Here is a 15,962-nt window from a genome sequence, read left to right as displayed (position 1 = left end):
TTTTGGACCACAGTGACAATAGTATTCGTGTGTAAGGATACTTTTGTTATAGAAACTGATAAATGCTTCTTGGACCACTATTTGGATTATTCTTCCTATAATCCAACACTGATCGATCTACAAATAAATTCATATCAAGGCTGCGATTGTAGCAATACTCGTTTGTCCAGCTCATTCTCGATAGACAAATAGTAGTTGACATTGCATTCCACGGTTTTCATGCCAGCCGAGACATTCAAAGATAAAAACCCGCAAATGAAAAACCAAAAAACTAAGAGCTAACATTATCAGAAGCAAAATTTTCCAGGGATTGGAAAAGTCTTCAGTCAACAGAATAGATAGATAGCAGAAATAAAACAGGAGAATATGAATGTTCACCTCTAAAATTGTATGAATATGCATCATTGTGTCTGCACCAATGACATGGCTAACAAGTGAACCATACCCTTGTACCATAGGCCAGTAATATGTGTCGTGGAGAACTGCAAATTATGTGCAAGTATGAAATAATGTGCTGTATGGAAGAGTCTCAATTCACCACAGTGAATGAGATACTTGAACATAATGTGAATAAATACTACTATAGGAGTATACTAAACAAAATTTTCAAGAAAAAAAAAGCAGCATATGTTGGAACTGCTCTTAGCTTCTTCTTAAATTGCTTAATTTGTCTCACTATGTCAGGCGAGCCAGCACTAGAACGAAAGAATAGAGCAACTTCTTCCAAATCTTTTGCATTTTTCAGCAAAAAATTAAGAATTTTGAACTCAGCATCACATCTTTCCACTTCTTCAATCTGGACATACACGAGGTGAGACAACATTCTCGGGGATGACAAGCCTGCTTCCCAGTCGTCTCCAACGTCCGCTAAATTTGACTGTATCCATACAATCACAACAACAGATAACACTTAATGACAAAGAATAATAGTACAAGTAAGAAACACTTCAAAGGTTCCAAAAATAAAAAATGTTCAACAAAAACAATGGTCGCTAGATGACGTAAATGAAATATCGTAATAGAACTGTTGGTATGACATTGCAGACCAAGAATTTAAGACAAAGAGCTGGTTAAATGTTACCTCCTTTGATTCAAGAAAAATTTCAGCTATATTAGGAGAAACGCTGAGTAAGTATGCTATAGCCCGCAAGCAGCCTCTTGTAGACCACATTCCCAGCACCGAACATTGCAGTTTACACAAGCAAGGTGGTTGACAGTCTAACAAGTCAGGAGCTCGTGAGAGAACCTTGAGAAACAAAGGAGAGAAATTCAAATAATATACAGCTAAATTGTCGCTAACTATTGTAACCAAGACTACCTTGAGAAACAAAGAGAAAGATAACTTTTTATAAAGTTAATATAAAGAATCCCATACAAGTTCAGAATAACAACTCGTCCACCTTATCCTAGACTTGAGAAGGATACAGAAAGGACATAAGCACACCATCATTAAAACTAAGAACCTCTTATAAGTAATGAAACTCGGGTGCTTAGGCAACAGCATCTATGCCTTCTCATAAATTTGACCATGCAGTTACTTAAACCATTTCTGCAAATATGTTAAGATGTTTAACAATTTAATTCAAGGAAGAGAGGAAGCACCCATACCTCAACGAAACCAGATGATAATTTCGTTCTTTCACCATATAAACCGCTCCTAGAAAGTCCATCATACGTTTGGCATACACAGCTGATTCCTTAAAATATTATCATATGCAGAGTCTTTCCAGTCACACTAAACTTCTGAATACTGGTGTCATAACGAAATATGAATATATTATGTAAACAAAATCTATGAATCTCTCAGTATTCTCATCCGAAAACGAACTCCTGTTGAAATTTAGAGAAGGGCTAAATTTCCAAATGCAATCCATCTTTTGGACAAAACACTAGTCGGAACTGCATATGCAGTATCAAGAGCTTGTTACCGCATCTCAGATACGAGGATGCATTAACCACATGCTATAAAACCTACAAGATTATTGAAATGTTTACAGCCTATCTCAAACTCAGAAAATAAAGGATATTGATCTCACCAAATACGAGATATAAGGTACTGCACAAATGAGTTCCAGGAGGTTAAGCAAATTTACGTGCAGCCTGAGAGGATACCATTCAAAACAGCAAAGCAAAAACAAAGCAAAAATGTACTTAATCACTTCATTTTAACCAGGGTACTCAGTGTTTCAAAGTTTAGAAGGACACGAAAGAATAGCTGAAACTCTATCATCCTATTAAATATGGACCACACGAGGAATATGAACCCTGATAGTGCTGTATGTCACCAAGCATCTGTCTCAAAACAATACAGTAAGACTAGTAAGAATTTAAATTAAAGATTTCAGACCAATTACCTGTACCTTACTAGCCCTGCTGAAGCATAAAGTAAGCCATACCAGGCAAACAAACCAAAAGAACCCACAAAAGCATGGACCCTTAGAAAAAGCATCACTGTATAACTGATTGAAGCTTACATCATGTTTGTTTTTTCCTCTATGTGGAGGCTAAACTCTATTAGCCTCTATATAGTGGTGTGTCCCATTTATTTGGTGTTTGTTTTTTCCACTACCTCTATAAAGATAGAGGGAAATCTCTATCTATATAGAGGAAATCAAATAGCATCAATGAGGTGCTATCTTTGCGCTTCTACCTCTATTAAACCTTCAAATGACTAATATATCCTCGAACAAACTTATAATGTCCAAAAATAATTTCTTAATTTAAAATCTAAAATTTTACATGTTTCAAGAAAAGTGATACTTTCGCCCGTTTCAGAAAAAGGGATATTTTCGCGCTGTTTCAGAAAAAAGTGATATTTTGCTCCGTTGCAGAAAAAGTGACACTTGAGCCCCGTTTCAGAAAAAGTGATACTTCCCCCGTTTCAGAAAAAGTGATACTTTCACGCCGTTTCAGAAAAACTGATATTTTCGCCCCGTTTCAGAAAAAGTGATACTTTCGCGCCGTTTCAGAAAAAGTGATATTTTTGCTCCGTTTCAGAAAAAGTGATTTTTTCCATGTTTCAGAAAAAGTGATATTTTTGCCCTGTTTCAGAAAAAGTGAAATTTTTGCCCCGTTTCAGAAAAAGTGATATTTTCGTTCTGTTTCAGAAAAAGTTATGTTTTTGCCCCGTTTCAGAAAAAGCGATTTTTGCCTTGTTTCAGAAAAGGTGATTTTTTTTTTCCGTTTCAGAAAAAGTGATACTTTCGCCCGTTTCAGAAAAAAGTGAACATCTTTGGTTGTATTTTCTAATACATTTTTTTCCTTTTGGAATTTTTGAACATCTTTGATTGTAATGGATATTCATGGATTTTTTGAATATTATAAGGGTAAAATGAGAAATATATAAAATTGGGTACACAACATAGAGTTGTTAGATAGTGGTCAAACAAACATGATTTTAAGAGAGATTATATAGTGATATTTATATAGATATAGAGGTAGACCTCTATATAGAACACTCTACCTATATAGAGGAAAAAACAAACGTGTTGTTAGTGTTAGGTGACAAGATAGACGAAATAGGAGCAAAGCAGACAGTCATATCAATGCCTTGCGGATATAATCAGAAAACTGTTATAATTTTAGGAAATGGAGATCTTACCAAGGAACAGCCTAAGATTTTCAGTTCCTAGGCTACAAATAAGTTCATAAATAATCGCATCCCATATGTTCCAATCAATGTGATTGCATACAAACCCCCTGCAATTGTTTCTATCAGTTTCCAGAAAGTAAAACATTGTGACTGCTTTCATCCAGATACCACTAATCAATGTGAATAAAATTAAAAAACTGTTTAAGCATATTAACAATTGCAACGTCTATTCAGTCTTAAGCATAGATCTTCAATAAAATGGACAAAACAGATAAATAACACTTAAATGAAAATTAGTAGTCTGAATAGAAAACTGAAATAAGACAAAACAAAACTACGAGAAAACATAATACGTGTGCTTATGTCTTCCTGTGGTCAGCCATCCTGCTGCGATCCTGTTCTTGATAAGGTGCCTCAGCTCATCAGCACAATCAGATTCACTAGTTTTAGCTCCTTTAGGAATGAAGATTTTCAGAGACACGATGTTCTCCATTTGAGCGTGCAGCTGATAATCCATGGACGGGCAGTAAATATTATCATCGTCATCACCAATGCAACGCTCCAGCTTTTCGTTCATCTTAGATCGAAAAATACAAGGATAGGAGCGGGAGCATTCCACCACCTTGAGATGTTTCTCTTGCAAATTGTAGAATATAAGAAGTTCCCCATTAAACCAATACATCAACACCTGATCTAAGAAATTCAATATACGTGTAGGAGGAAGCATAGCATTAGAAGTGTCAAAGTACCGACAGAGGGGAGTTGGTAGAAAACCTTCCTGATCCGTAATCTGAACATCGAAAGTTTCTTCCCTGGACCCTAGTCCATACTTGCTTGTCCTTGTCCTTCAATACATACATATGAACCTTTGTAACAACAACAACAAACACCGGTCTGATAGTTACAACGATGCCCGCAATGATCATTGTTGGATCTTGTTATCCTCTCAGAATGTGCAATACAAGGGTATCCTTTAAACTCCAGAAGATGGTCTACTAAATACGAAGGCTCATATGTCGCTGTTGTCGGAGTACATTCAGTCGGGAATCGAATGAAGTGAATCTTCTCATAGTGGAGGTCGAACGAGAGCAACATTTCCATCTTGTCATTGTTACCACCAACTCTATTCTTCGTCCTCCAAAAAAGATCACCCCTGCAAAACGTGGCTTGTCTACATGACGTGGAAACTCTAGTAAATATTCGACTAGGAAAAGGAGAAGAACCCGGTGGTGGTGGCATATCAAAAGTAGCAGTAAGTATCTTTCTCCATGACATAGTTCCCAGTGTAATGACCATGCAAAGAAATCCGTTGTTGGCTTTTGAAGCAAAAACAATTACAGGCTTGTATACTTGTGATAATGAATTAAAACCAAAACCATGACACAAGTAGATGTATCCCTCGGTAGGAGGTACATAAGAGTAGATAAGTGATTCACTTTTGTTCGGGTTAAGGACAGTTATTGCACCATAAGTATCAATAGGTGAATCGGCTAGCTTTACACAAGCTAAACCATTGCAATAACCTACTGGTTCGTATATACCTCGGGCATTTTGACCCGAGAGAAATCTGATATCCACCTTTTCTCGTCCTAATATACTGAAGGAATAAATCGCCGGCTCTCGATACATTAAGCAGATTAAAGACTAGAATTGGTTTATTTTTGTTTTGATTGTAGTGAATCATAGAAAATCTAGAATCATTAAGGATTGAATTGTACCATAACTTACTAACGCAACAGCAAACTGCTAGAGTCCGGGCTGGTAATCTCGTCAGAATACTTTCAATCATCAATTCCTCAGGAAGATAACTACTTGATCCTGTTTCCATCCCGTTCTGCTGCTGCTCCTTCTCATCTTCTCCTTGATCAATTTTTCTCAAAATTGCTCTTTTTCATCCATTAATGAATGCACTGAAGGAATTGAATAAGGGCTGAGGCATGCTGATTCAAAAATTACTCCACTTTCCTTCTCCTTGATCAATTTTTTTACAGTCTTGAAGTGAAAAAAAACAAAACCCCAAAATTCTAATATCTGCTTTGCTCACTAGATATATCACCTGATTTGAGCTGACTTCACTCCATTTGCTTTCATCATACTGAAGATGATGATGACAAATTGTGTCCTTCTTGAATGATAACCCTCGAATTAGAAATGTGAAAAACCCCAGATTAAATGGAATGTGAATACCCCCAGAGTTCTAAAGGGATCTCTCTAGATTGGGACTAGCCCAAATTTATTGGGACTAGAAATTTATTCCCAACCAAGACGCTGTGATAAGGGGTGTCTTATTTATGTAAGAGCCCTAACAACATGTTACACTGGGCTGGCTCCGCCCCTGCTAGTGTATCCAACAATCTGGAAGATCTCATGGTTCAAACATTTACCCAAGCCACCAAGTAAGGCACAATTAGCATCTGACTACAAATATTGGAAGCTGAATTCCATAACTGCTATATAAAGTTGAAAATCCACTTGGTGGGCAAGTTTTTGGTCCTTGATTTCCCTGGAGGTGTTATCGAACTATTTGTTACTCCGTAAGACAGTTTCTTATGCAACAATTTTTGGTCCACCCTAAATTCAGATTGGATAATCTTCATTGATGCTTCTTATAAGAAAGAGGATTCATCGATGGGATATGCTTTCATCCTATATTCTGCTGATGAAGAGACTTTCATGCATCTTTCTGCAGGTTCGGAGTGGGTAACGTCAGCTTTCCAGGCAGAAGCAACAGCCTTGCTAAAAGTAGTTACGTGGTTAAAAGAAAATATTTTATCAAGCGTGGTCATTGTAACTAGAGCTGTCAATTTTCAACCCGGCTTGCGGATTGGACCTAGCTTGGCTTGTTTCAACCCGGCTCGGCTTGTCCCGTTGGCTAAACAAGCCGGGCTAGGGTTAGCATATCTAGCCCTAGTAGAAAACAAGCCAAGCTAGGGTCAATCCACGGGTTACCCGTCAACCCGTGAGTATATGCTCATATAGTCATATGTCTGATTTTATGGTTGATGTGAGACACAAAAATATTTTTCCGGTGATATCATTTTATATTTTTCAGTAATCTCAAATTTATATCTTATTTACTCTTGAATAACAACTAATATCTTGAGATTTACATTCAATAGAATCAAAGCAGCCTACACCTAAGAAATAAAAAATACATTTTACGTTTATTATATACATATTAAAAAATAACAATTAGTGATTAAATCCTTCGTATTATTTTAGATCATCAATCCCTTCACATTCCATATCAATAAAATAGAGATATCAAATCCAGAACAAATTGATTCATTAGCACCAAAAAATAAAATTATTTGTAAACAGAAATACTTGAATTTTGTGTGGCTCAGTAAAGCAAGCCAACTCGTGAACCCGCCAAGCCAACCCGTCTAGGGCTAGGGTTGAGATTTTGGGCTTGTAGATGAATAGTACTAGGGTTATGGTTGACAAGCTAGGGCCGGGTTGACCCTAGCTTGGCCCGTTGACAGCTCTAATTGTAATTGACTGCAAAGCTTTGGTCATTGCTAAAGGCAGTTACATGGTTAAAAGAAAATATGCTGCCAAGGTCCTTAAGTTGAAGTTCGAACACAAGTTTTTGTCCCTTCCTCCGAGGGAATCGTGCCCCACCCCCTAGCTCGAAATGACCGTCAACCTTTTCAGGCCTAACTGAAAGTGCTCGGATAGAAGAAGCAACAGAGACTATGCAGCGATTTAGAACCCTGAATACAAATTGAACTCATACGATACGGCACTCATTAATAGATTCAGAATTCATAAGTTTTGATCTTGTAATCAACAGTCTCTATTACAAATGAGATATATCAGGCTTGGTATATTCTATTACTATATATACACAATTGTTTCTGATAAGTGATAACAACCACCTGGAATAGACAAGCACACACAGCAGCACACTCTCTCCCTCGGGACTAAGCTGCTTATCTGTAATCCAACCTTTTGAGGAATTTCGCGGTTATACAATTAGATGCTCATAACCACTTACTTTAAGTGCAACATTATATGATTTTGAGGGTCTAAGAGATATCTAGAGTAAAGAAAGGGATGTCTGATTGTTTAAGCTGAGTTACCCAGATGTACAGAGTATAGAATCAGATAGATTTTAGTAGCTCTTCAGAATTCAGATCCTGTTGGTATTCGGAGGAATTGTAGCTGAAGAAGAGAATCCTGATGATGCTGCGGCAGCGAATAAAGGCATTGAGGCAGTGGGCACAAATGATCCATAAAGTTGCAACGACTGACTCGCTAGTCTAGGCTAGTCAACACCACCATTTTACCAATTGTTCCTCCCTGCAATTAGAAGCCACGGTTTTGTTAGTTAAATGTCCTGATAGAGCTATAGAAGAAAAATAAATAGAAATAAAAGCAGAATGGCCTCATGCAAGTTTCCTACTGAAGTTTGAAACCTGTTTATAACCTAAGCTGTTGAAGTATTTCACTTGAATCTAGCAATTAAGCCGAGCAGAAGTCCAAAGGCTGAAGTTATATGCACAGAGGAACGGCTTATATTTAAGGACATCTATATAAGCTAATCACTGACACTCAAGGTTGACAATTGTGATCTATATAAGCTTGGAAGGGGAGAGGCACGAGGAGTAGTAGTAATTGCTCTTCATACCCTTCTGTCGGAGATTAAGAACAAAAACAGTCACATCAAACAATCTAATTACCTCATATAATACAAAGAAATCGGGAGGTATGCCATTCCAGAATGCAGGGTGCTCGGATGACATAACTCGACCATTCGGCGTTTGAACACCCAGAGTTGCCACAACAGGGTTATCCATCTGAAAAAGCATAGTAGATGGTAAGGTTTGTTAATAGCTTTTAACATAACAAACTGAGGCTCAATCCAATATCCACTTGAATGGCAAAAGTTAGTCATCTTTTGATATATATAAGCCATCATAAGTAAGGAAACACAACCAACAACCAAGTTTCGTATTTTTCACTTAAGAAATTTGAGCCTTCAAGTACAGCTAGTGATTAAGCTCTAATCTAAGCATGTGCTCTACACTCAAAGTAGTTGACGGACGCATAAGCAGAGTAATGTTATCTAGGTTTTCACGAGGTGGTTATTTCTTGCATATTGATAAGATATATTATAAAGTCTTAAATAGGTTGTATGGTAATTATTCTTGCTCTCTTAGCATCATGTGTGCGAAGGGGGAGTACCCAATCCTATTGCTTCCACATCGTCCATCAGCAGAAGAAGGGGTAGACATCCCTAAGTTCAGGTCAAGGTTGTAATTGATGCCTGAAGTATATAAAACAACGTCCATTTTAGGAGATTAACAAAACATAACATATTAGACAAAATTGATGTTCAGGTCAACTAACTAGTACCTCCTTCATCGATCATGGGATTTATCTCCCCTGCATATGTACTTGGCTCAAAATTGGTGACTGCTTCTCTTTCATTACATTTGATAGCTGCTTTGTCATAAGCATGGAGTCCAAAACCCAAAATGTAGACTTCCATTGGAAGAAACCTTAAGGTAACAAATTCTGTATACGGGATAACAAAATTATGATCTGCAAGACCTTGCAGCTTCTATTTCGTCGTCAGATAGCCCAAGATATATTCACCTGCACAGAATCATTACATTCTGATCTATGAAAGGTTCTCAAATCTTCTTGTATGGACATCTTAGAATTGCTTAGAGCCTCGTATAGAAGCCTGATACCATTCTAGAGATTCTATGTTTGCGAAAGTTATTTAATACTATATCTTAAATGTAATTTTTTCCTAGTTATTAAGTATTAAAGGTCTTTCTTACTTCTTGCCGAGAAATTGTCCCAGACGAGCGTCCCATCTACCACACTTGCGAAGCACCACTCCTCTATATTTTGACACACCCCTTGAGAATCCTGTGCTATGACGATGAAGGATATGAACGAATTCTTCCGTAAAGTTATCATCTGAAGATCAGTCAAACGAAGATACAAACCAATCAGATTACACCCAGCATCAAAAAAAAATAAAATCACCACTGAACCTATAAGTACTTTCAGTTAAATACTCAGATACACACTGATTGCAGAAAACATACCAGCATATGGTAACAACTCCATCCTCAGGTGGATCAGATAGATTTTAGTAGCTCTTCAGAATTCAGATCCTGTTGGTATTCAGAGAAATTGTAGCTGAAGAAGAGAATCCTGATGGTGCGACGGCAGTGAATAAAGGCATTGTGGCAGTGGGCACAAATGATCCATGAAGTTGCAAGGACTGACTCGCCAGTCTATGCAAATCAACATCCACCCTTCTACCAGTTGTTCCTCCCTGCAATTAGAAGCCATACTTTTGTTAGTTAATGTCCTGATAGAGCTATAGAAGAAAAATAAATAAAAACAAAAGCAGAATGACCTCAAGCAAGTTTCCTACTGAAGTTCAAATCTTGTTTATAACATAAGCTGTTAAAATACATCATTTGAATCTAGCAATGAAGCCGAGCAGAAGTAAAAAGGTTGAAGTTATATGCAAAGAGGAACAGTGTATATTTAAGGACATCTAATTGTGACAATGCTTATCACTGACACTCAAGATAAGCATGGAAGGGGCGAGGCACGAGGAGTAGTAATTGATCTTCATACCCTACCGTTGGAGATTAAAAACAGTCACATCAAACAAACTAATTACCCATAATTATCAAAGAAAATGGGAGGTATGCCATTCCAGAATGCAGGGTGCTCGGATGACATAACTCGACCACTCGGCGTTTGAACACCCAGAGTTGCCGCAACAGGGTTATCCATCTGAAAAAGCATAGTAGACGGTAAGGCTTGTTAATAGCTTTTAACATAACAAACTGAGGCTCAATCCAAAATCCACTTGAATGGCAAAATTAGTCATCTTTTGAAATACTACATAAAGAAACACAACTAAGTCTCGTATTTTTTACTTAAGAAATTTGAGCATTTGATTAAAGCTAGTGATCAAGCTCTAATCTGAACTTGTGCTCTACACTCAAAGTAGTTGACAGATGCATAAGCAGAGTAATGCTATCTAGGTTTTCTTGCATATTGATAAGATAATTATGATATTATAAAGTCCTAAAAAAGTTGTATGGTAGCTACTCTTGCTCTCTTACCATCATGTGTGCCGAAAGGGGAGTACCCAGTCATATTGCGTCCACATCGTCCATCAGCAGAAGAAGGGGTAGACATCCTAAGTTCAGGTCAAGGTTGTAACTGGTGCCTGAATTACATAAAACAACGTCCATTTTAGGAGATTAACAAAACATAACATATTAGACAAAACTGATGTTCAGATCAACTAATACCTCCTTCATCGATCATGCGATTTATCTCCCCTGCATATGTACTTGGCTCAACATTGCTGACTGCTTCTCTTCCATTACATTTGATAGCTCCTTTGTCATCAGCCCTGAGTCCAAAAACCAAAATGCGGACTTCTGTCGGAAGAAACCTTAAGGTAACAAATCCTGTATACGAGATAACAAAATCATGATCTATGAAAGACCTTGCAGCTTCTATTTTGTTGTCAAAAAGCTCAAGCTATACATACCTGCACGCAGTCATTACATTCTGATCTATGAAAGGTTCTCAAATCTTCTTGTATAGGCATCTTAGAATTGTTGAAGTATCTTAGAATTTCTGTGACTGTGCACTTTCAGCTGGCTTATTACCAAACCCCGAACTTTCCTCCCCTTCAGGTTTTGAGCCACCATTTCTTGATTCCGAAGCTTTTGGAAGTTTGCCATCAAAATCATTCTAGTCCAAAAAGAAAATCACAACACAATTAGTTCAGAATAACCATCCATTAATTCACACAATTGGTAGTCCACAGTCAACTACCTCTACAATCACAAATTCACAGACGAAACTACACCAAATATACATAAATAACATCATTATATTCCTTAATTTTGTTCTACATCAGCAATTTCATGCGTTCTGATAATGAGCAGCAATCTAATTCAACAAACCACACACACAGGGAGAGGATGATACCATTTCATTGCCACTGCTGGTAGAAACAAGCATAGATTCATCTTCAGAAAGAGAAGCTAATTCTCCTCCTCTCCTCTTTTTTCTACTACCACCACCACCACTTCTCCCACTTCTCAAATCCTCCGATTACACCACCATAACAGAGACAACTCATGTTGAAGTGCTTCACAGCAACAATAACAACAATTCGAGATCTTCTTCTATCAGTAACAAACAAAATCAAATCAATATCAAAACAAAACAAAACCAAAACAAATTAGTGAAGCTGAAAATCTAATTTTAGCAAAGTTAGTACCAAAACCCTAACAAAATCGAAATAACGCGAAATATAAATTAGTTCAAACTCATTTTTATTGTTTTACCTTTCACCGAATCTTCTAATTTGATTGTTGTTGAAGATTAGATCTCTGGATCTTCAAAATCAATTTCTGACACCTAATTTTTCTGTTTTTTTAATGTGCTGTGTCAGACTGATACGCTTGATCTTGTTGCAGTAGTGAAAATTGATTTTGCATCATCTTTTCGAACGACCTGAATCTCACTGTGTGTAGAGTGAGAGAAAGAGTTGCACAAAGAGAGAGAGGAAATGTAATCACCTGAAATGAAATGACCAGGGGGTGTAAATAAAATATAATTGGTGGTGGTATTTTAAAATACGTGTATTTCAAGGGGTTTTCAATAAATACGCCTTACACCGTCGTAAGTATCTTTGAGGACTGTATTCAAAATACAGTCCTCCAGTTCAATTATTACAAGTACACTCGTATTTCGGGATGTAGTGTAGTATATAATATTAAACCTCCTCCAATCATTTTTAAAGAAGAAATCTAGAGGGAAGAAAAAATGAAGAAAGTGACAGGAATGAGTCAAATCTGAGAGAAAGAGCATTAACTGCTAAAAGTTAAAAGAAATGGATTTCTCGTCTCTTCTTTACGAAACATTCGCTCTGTTTGAGTGTCACTTTCTTACGGTACAACTACTGAATTTCTTTTCTTTAATCTGTATTATTATCATCATCTTCACGTGTTAAATCTGGAATTCTGGATCTCGTCATTTTATGTTAATCTTTATAATTAATGTCGATGAATTCTTGGAATGTGTGTTGTTTGAGACCGATTTTGCTATTTAATAATTATTGTACTGTTGTCTCATATGAAATTGTTAGGTCACTTTCATGAGATCTGCTAATTGTCGTCATATCATAATTTTTAATTCTGCTTTTCGATAATCTTTGTTGTGGTCACATTATGGCTTATGTCTTTGATTGATTTTGTGTTGTCTCTGATATGAAACTTTTAGGTTCTTTCTTGAAATATACTTTTTAGTTGGAGAAGTAATCTAGCTTTAGAAAGAAGTCATGGTGGAAATTAACATGAATAATACCCAAGGCCAAATCCACGGCTACTACTGCTATCCTGTCCTCAAAATGTATTGGCATTTTGAGCTAGCTAGGCTATGAATTTTTAAGTACTCACTAGTCACTCGATAACCAATACAATGGTCCATGATATTTGAAGAACCTAACAATTCTTTTTGTGCCGCATCATGTGATATTGTTTATGTAGATGGTATGAGCATTGACTCATAGTCAATTGCTTTTCAAAAGTGTAAGTTTGTATAATGATTGTGTAACATTAAAAGCAAACTCGATTATATAACTATTCAAGTTAAAATGGTGTGGGTGTTCTTTCTTTTTCTTGTGTATGTGTGAAGCTCATACTGACTTGCTCTTGTTGGGGAGTGGTTTACTTACTTGGGAAGTTTAATGTGAACACTGATTTGGTACTTGGCCAATTTACACCACTATGGCCACTTGCATGGAGGATCTTAACGTGTTTGGTGATTTGCATAGCACTTCATATACTATGCTTGTCACTACCTGGTGTAATCGCAGCAGCCATTGCCCCTACTCTGCCGGTAATGCACTTTTTACACTGAGATTGTTTTCTTTCTTTGTTGGATCACGACAGTGTGATTGTTTAATAAACGTGAGATGTAAATAGTTATGACATTTGGCAAACAATGGGTTCCACAGAAAACATTCTCAATAATTCATTAAATACCATGTGTGTCTATTGGACTTTTTTTTTCTGGGTCAATGTCTATTGGACTTCTAGATAAGCATTAAACTGGAGGGATCTTTTTGTCTGATCCTTATTCTTGTATCTAATTAATTTGCAGCTGATTATCTTCCCACTGCTTGTGGTCTATGTGTTGGACCATCGTGGCATGTCAGCCAACTGTTTATTGATGATAAGGGATATGCTTATGGTAAGAGTATAAATACATTAGTCTTCTATTTTAGTGATACAGTCGGATGCATTACTTATATATATATATATATATATGAGAGTGACAATGTTACAAACTTGTTGTTTCAGATGGTATCGTTCAGAGCAACGTTCTTGGCGGATTTATTGACATCTGTGCCAAGGGTATGTGATTTAGATTAGCTACAAGCCTACAACTTATATTAGCTATTTATCTGCTCATTCAAGTTCATTTTTAAATCATAATAATGCAAATTAATGGAAGTTCTTTTTTGTAGGTTTTCTCTAGTTTCACTTGCTCATGGATGATAATAACTGGAGGGGTTCTTGGATTGGTAGAACTTCTTTAAAATGAAATTATCCTGTTTCCTTTCTTTTAGTTTAGTTTTTTTTTTTCTTTTTCCTCTTTTTGATTCAACTTTTGGTCTAGTCTTACTAATATGAAACATGCGTAGGAGAGCAAGATAGTACCTTGGGCCGACCTAGTTAGCACACTACCATTTCTTGTTCGATTTGTGCAATGTGTTAGAGAAGGAAAGCTGAAGTCCTTCATGAATGGTGAGTTAGCTACAATTTATTTGTTTATTGAAGCATGCCAATATGTTATTGTGACATGTGTTGTAATTATAACGTGTTTATTAATGATGTGATATGTTAATATGGAATCAGCTGGGAAGTATGCTTTTTCAATCCTATCTCTAGTGTTCCAAGCTCTTTATGCAATGGATGGGAAATGGGAGGTGGCGTTCATGCGGGTTGCTGCAATGAGTCACTTTACTCATTCGCATGGGACATCCTATTTGATTGGGATATGATAGGAAGGTACACAACATCCCCAATGCTATTTTAAGTTTTATTTAGATATTTCACATTGTGTTTTATATGCACTAAGCTGGCTTAGAGCGACTGCAATGGTACGACTAAACTCAAAGATCAAAGACCAAAAAAAAAGACTAAATATGAGTTTAATCTGTATTGTGACGTTATGGGGAGAAGACCAAATTTGGTCGCGCGTAAAACAATTTTACGCATGAAGACGGGCGGAAGTATTAGTTACGTTTCATTTCTGCGCGGAATTATAAATTACGTTTCAAACGGGCGTAAATATAAATCACGTTTGTTATCGAGCGTAAATATAAATTACGTTTGGTAAGGGGCGGAATCTTAAATTCCGCCCGTTGATCAGACGGATTCCAAATGACCGCTCGAAGAAACGTAAAACTAAATTCCGCCCGAGTTAAACACGGTCACACAGCACGTGTGAGATCAGACGGGCGAACATCTGGTGTCCGCGTGATGAATTGTACGGACGGACATCTGCTGTCCGCGTGATGAATTTGTCAGGCGTAAAATATTATTACGCCTGAGACGGGCGTAACCAAAATTTTCGCCCAGTAGGTTTTCATTAGGGTTCAGGGTTAGGGCGTACTCTTCCTGTCCGTCTGATGAAATCGGGCGTAAAATATTGAGCAACCGCCCCTTCCACCAATACCGCCTCTCCTTCCCAACCACAACCCATCTCTTCTACACGAGCCTTCTTCTTCTCAGTTCATATTCTTCCACAGTTCATATTCTTCCACAGTTCATATTCTTCTTCGCTTCACCGCCCCTCTTCAGTTCATATTCTTCTTCTCCATTCCCATCTACCAACCGTACAAATACCCTAAAAACTCCACAAAAACCCTAAAAACTCCATTATAAGGTATGTATTTTCTACTTTCTTTATTCAATTTGTGTAATAATAATATCATGTATTGTATTTTTTGTTCGAATTTATTTCAATTTGTGTAATAATAATATCATGTATTGTATTTTTTGTTCGAATTTATTTAGGGTTTTTACGTTGAAAATTGAATCAGACTTTATTACTAATTGGATATTCATATTGGGTTAATCAAATCTTATTAAAATTGGGTTAATCACATCTTAATCCAATAGTATGTTAATATGTTATTACTTTTGTTACTGTTTCGTAATTTAATTTAATTTTTTGTTTTATTTAATAGTTATAAATATTAATAATTGGATAATTATTTTTTGTTAATTTAGTTACGTGATTTAATTTAATATATTTTTTTGTTAATTTAATTTCGTAATTTAATTTATTT

At 36.6% G+C, this 15,962-nt stretch overlaps 1 protein-coding gene and 2 long non-coding RNA genes across 5 annotated transcripts in view; 1 reads left to right on the top strand and 2 right to left on the bottom strand.

Moving 5' to 3' along the window:
• Window positions 1–452: 452 nt before the first annotated feature.
• LOC113277751 lies at window positions 453–1,897 on the bottom strand. Its single transcript, XR_003325130.1, has 3 exons — window positions 1,609–1,897; window positions 1,082–1,246; window positions 453–877 (listed from the first exon to the last, which is right to left on the bottom strand). It is a non-coding gene; the product is annotated as an uncharacterized LOC113277751 (long non-coding RNA).
• Window positions 1,898–7,313: 5,416 nt separating this feature from the next.
• On the bottom strand, window positions 7,314–12,141 carry LOC113282537. 3 transcript variants are annotated; one of them, XR_003327002.1, is made up of 12 exons: window positions 11,947–12,141; window positions 11,585–11,784; window positions 11,139–11,344; window positions 10,894–11,055; window positions 10,702–10,808; window positions 10,251–10,366; window positions 9,661–9,893; window positions 9,388–9,529; window positions 8,954–9,196; window positions 8,783–8,864; window positions 8,278–8,394; window positions 7,314–7,897 (listed from the first exon to the last, which is right to left on the bottom strand). It is a non-coding gene; the product is annotated as an uncharacterized LOC113282537 (long non-coding RNA). The 3 variants fall into 3 exon arrangements; XR_003327001.1 differs by lacking the exon at window positions 8,783–8,864; XR_003327003.1 differs by lacking the exon at window positions 8,783–8,864 and having other exon boundaries at window positions 11,585–11,781.
• Window positions 12,142–12,494: 353 nt separating this feature from the next.
• LOC113279531 overlaps window positions 12,495–15,962 on the top strand; it is an 8,306-nt gene continuing 4,838 nt past the window's right edge. The window contains exons 1-7 of the mRNA XM_026528223.1: window positions 12,495–12,554; window positions 13,298–13,501; window positions 13,766–13,855; window positions 13,966–14,019; window positions 14,133–14,189; window positions 14,384–14,412; window positions 14,524–14,676. Coding sequence (XP_026384008.1) covers window positions 12,495–12,554; window positions 13,298–13,501; window positions 13,766–13,855; window positions 13,966–14,019; window positions 14,133–14,189; window positions 14,384–14,412; window positions 14,524–14,676 — 647 coding nt within the window. The remainder of the gene's footprint in view (window positions 12,555–13,297; window positions 13,502–13,765; window positions 13,856–13,965; window positions 14,020–14,132; window positions 14,190–14,383; window positions 14,413–14,523; window positions 14,677–15,962) is intronic.

Source organism: Papaver somniferum, chromosome 5 (assembly GCF_003573695.1).
Source record: "Papaver somniferum cultivar HN1 chromosome 5, ASM357369v1, whole genome shotgun sequence".
NCBI lineage: Eukaryota > Viridiplantae > Streptophyta > Magnoliopsida > Ranunculales > Papaveraceae > Papaver > Papaver somniferum.
This window is presented reverse-complemented; position numbering and strand designations above follow the sequence as displayed.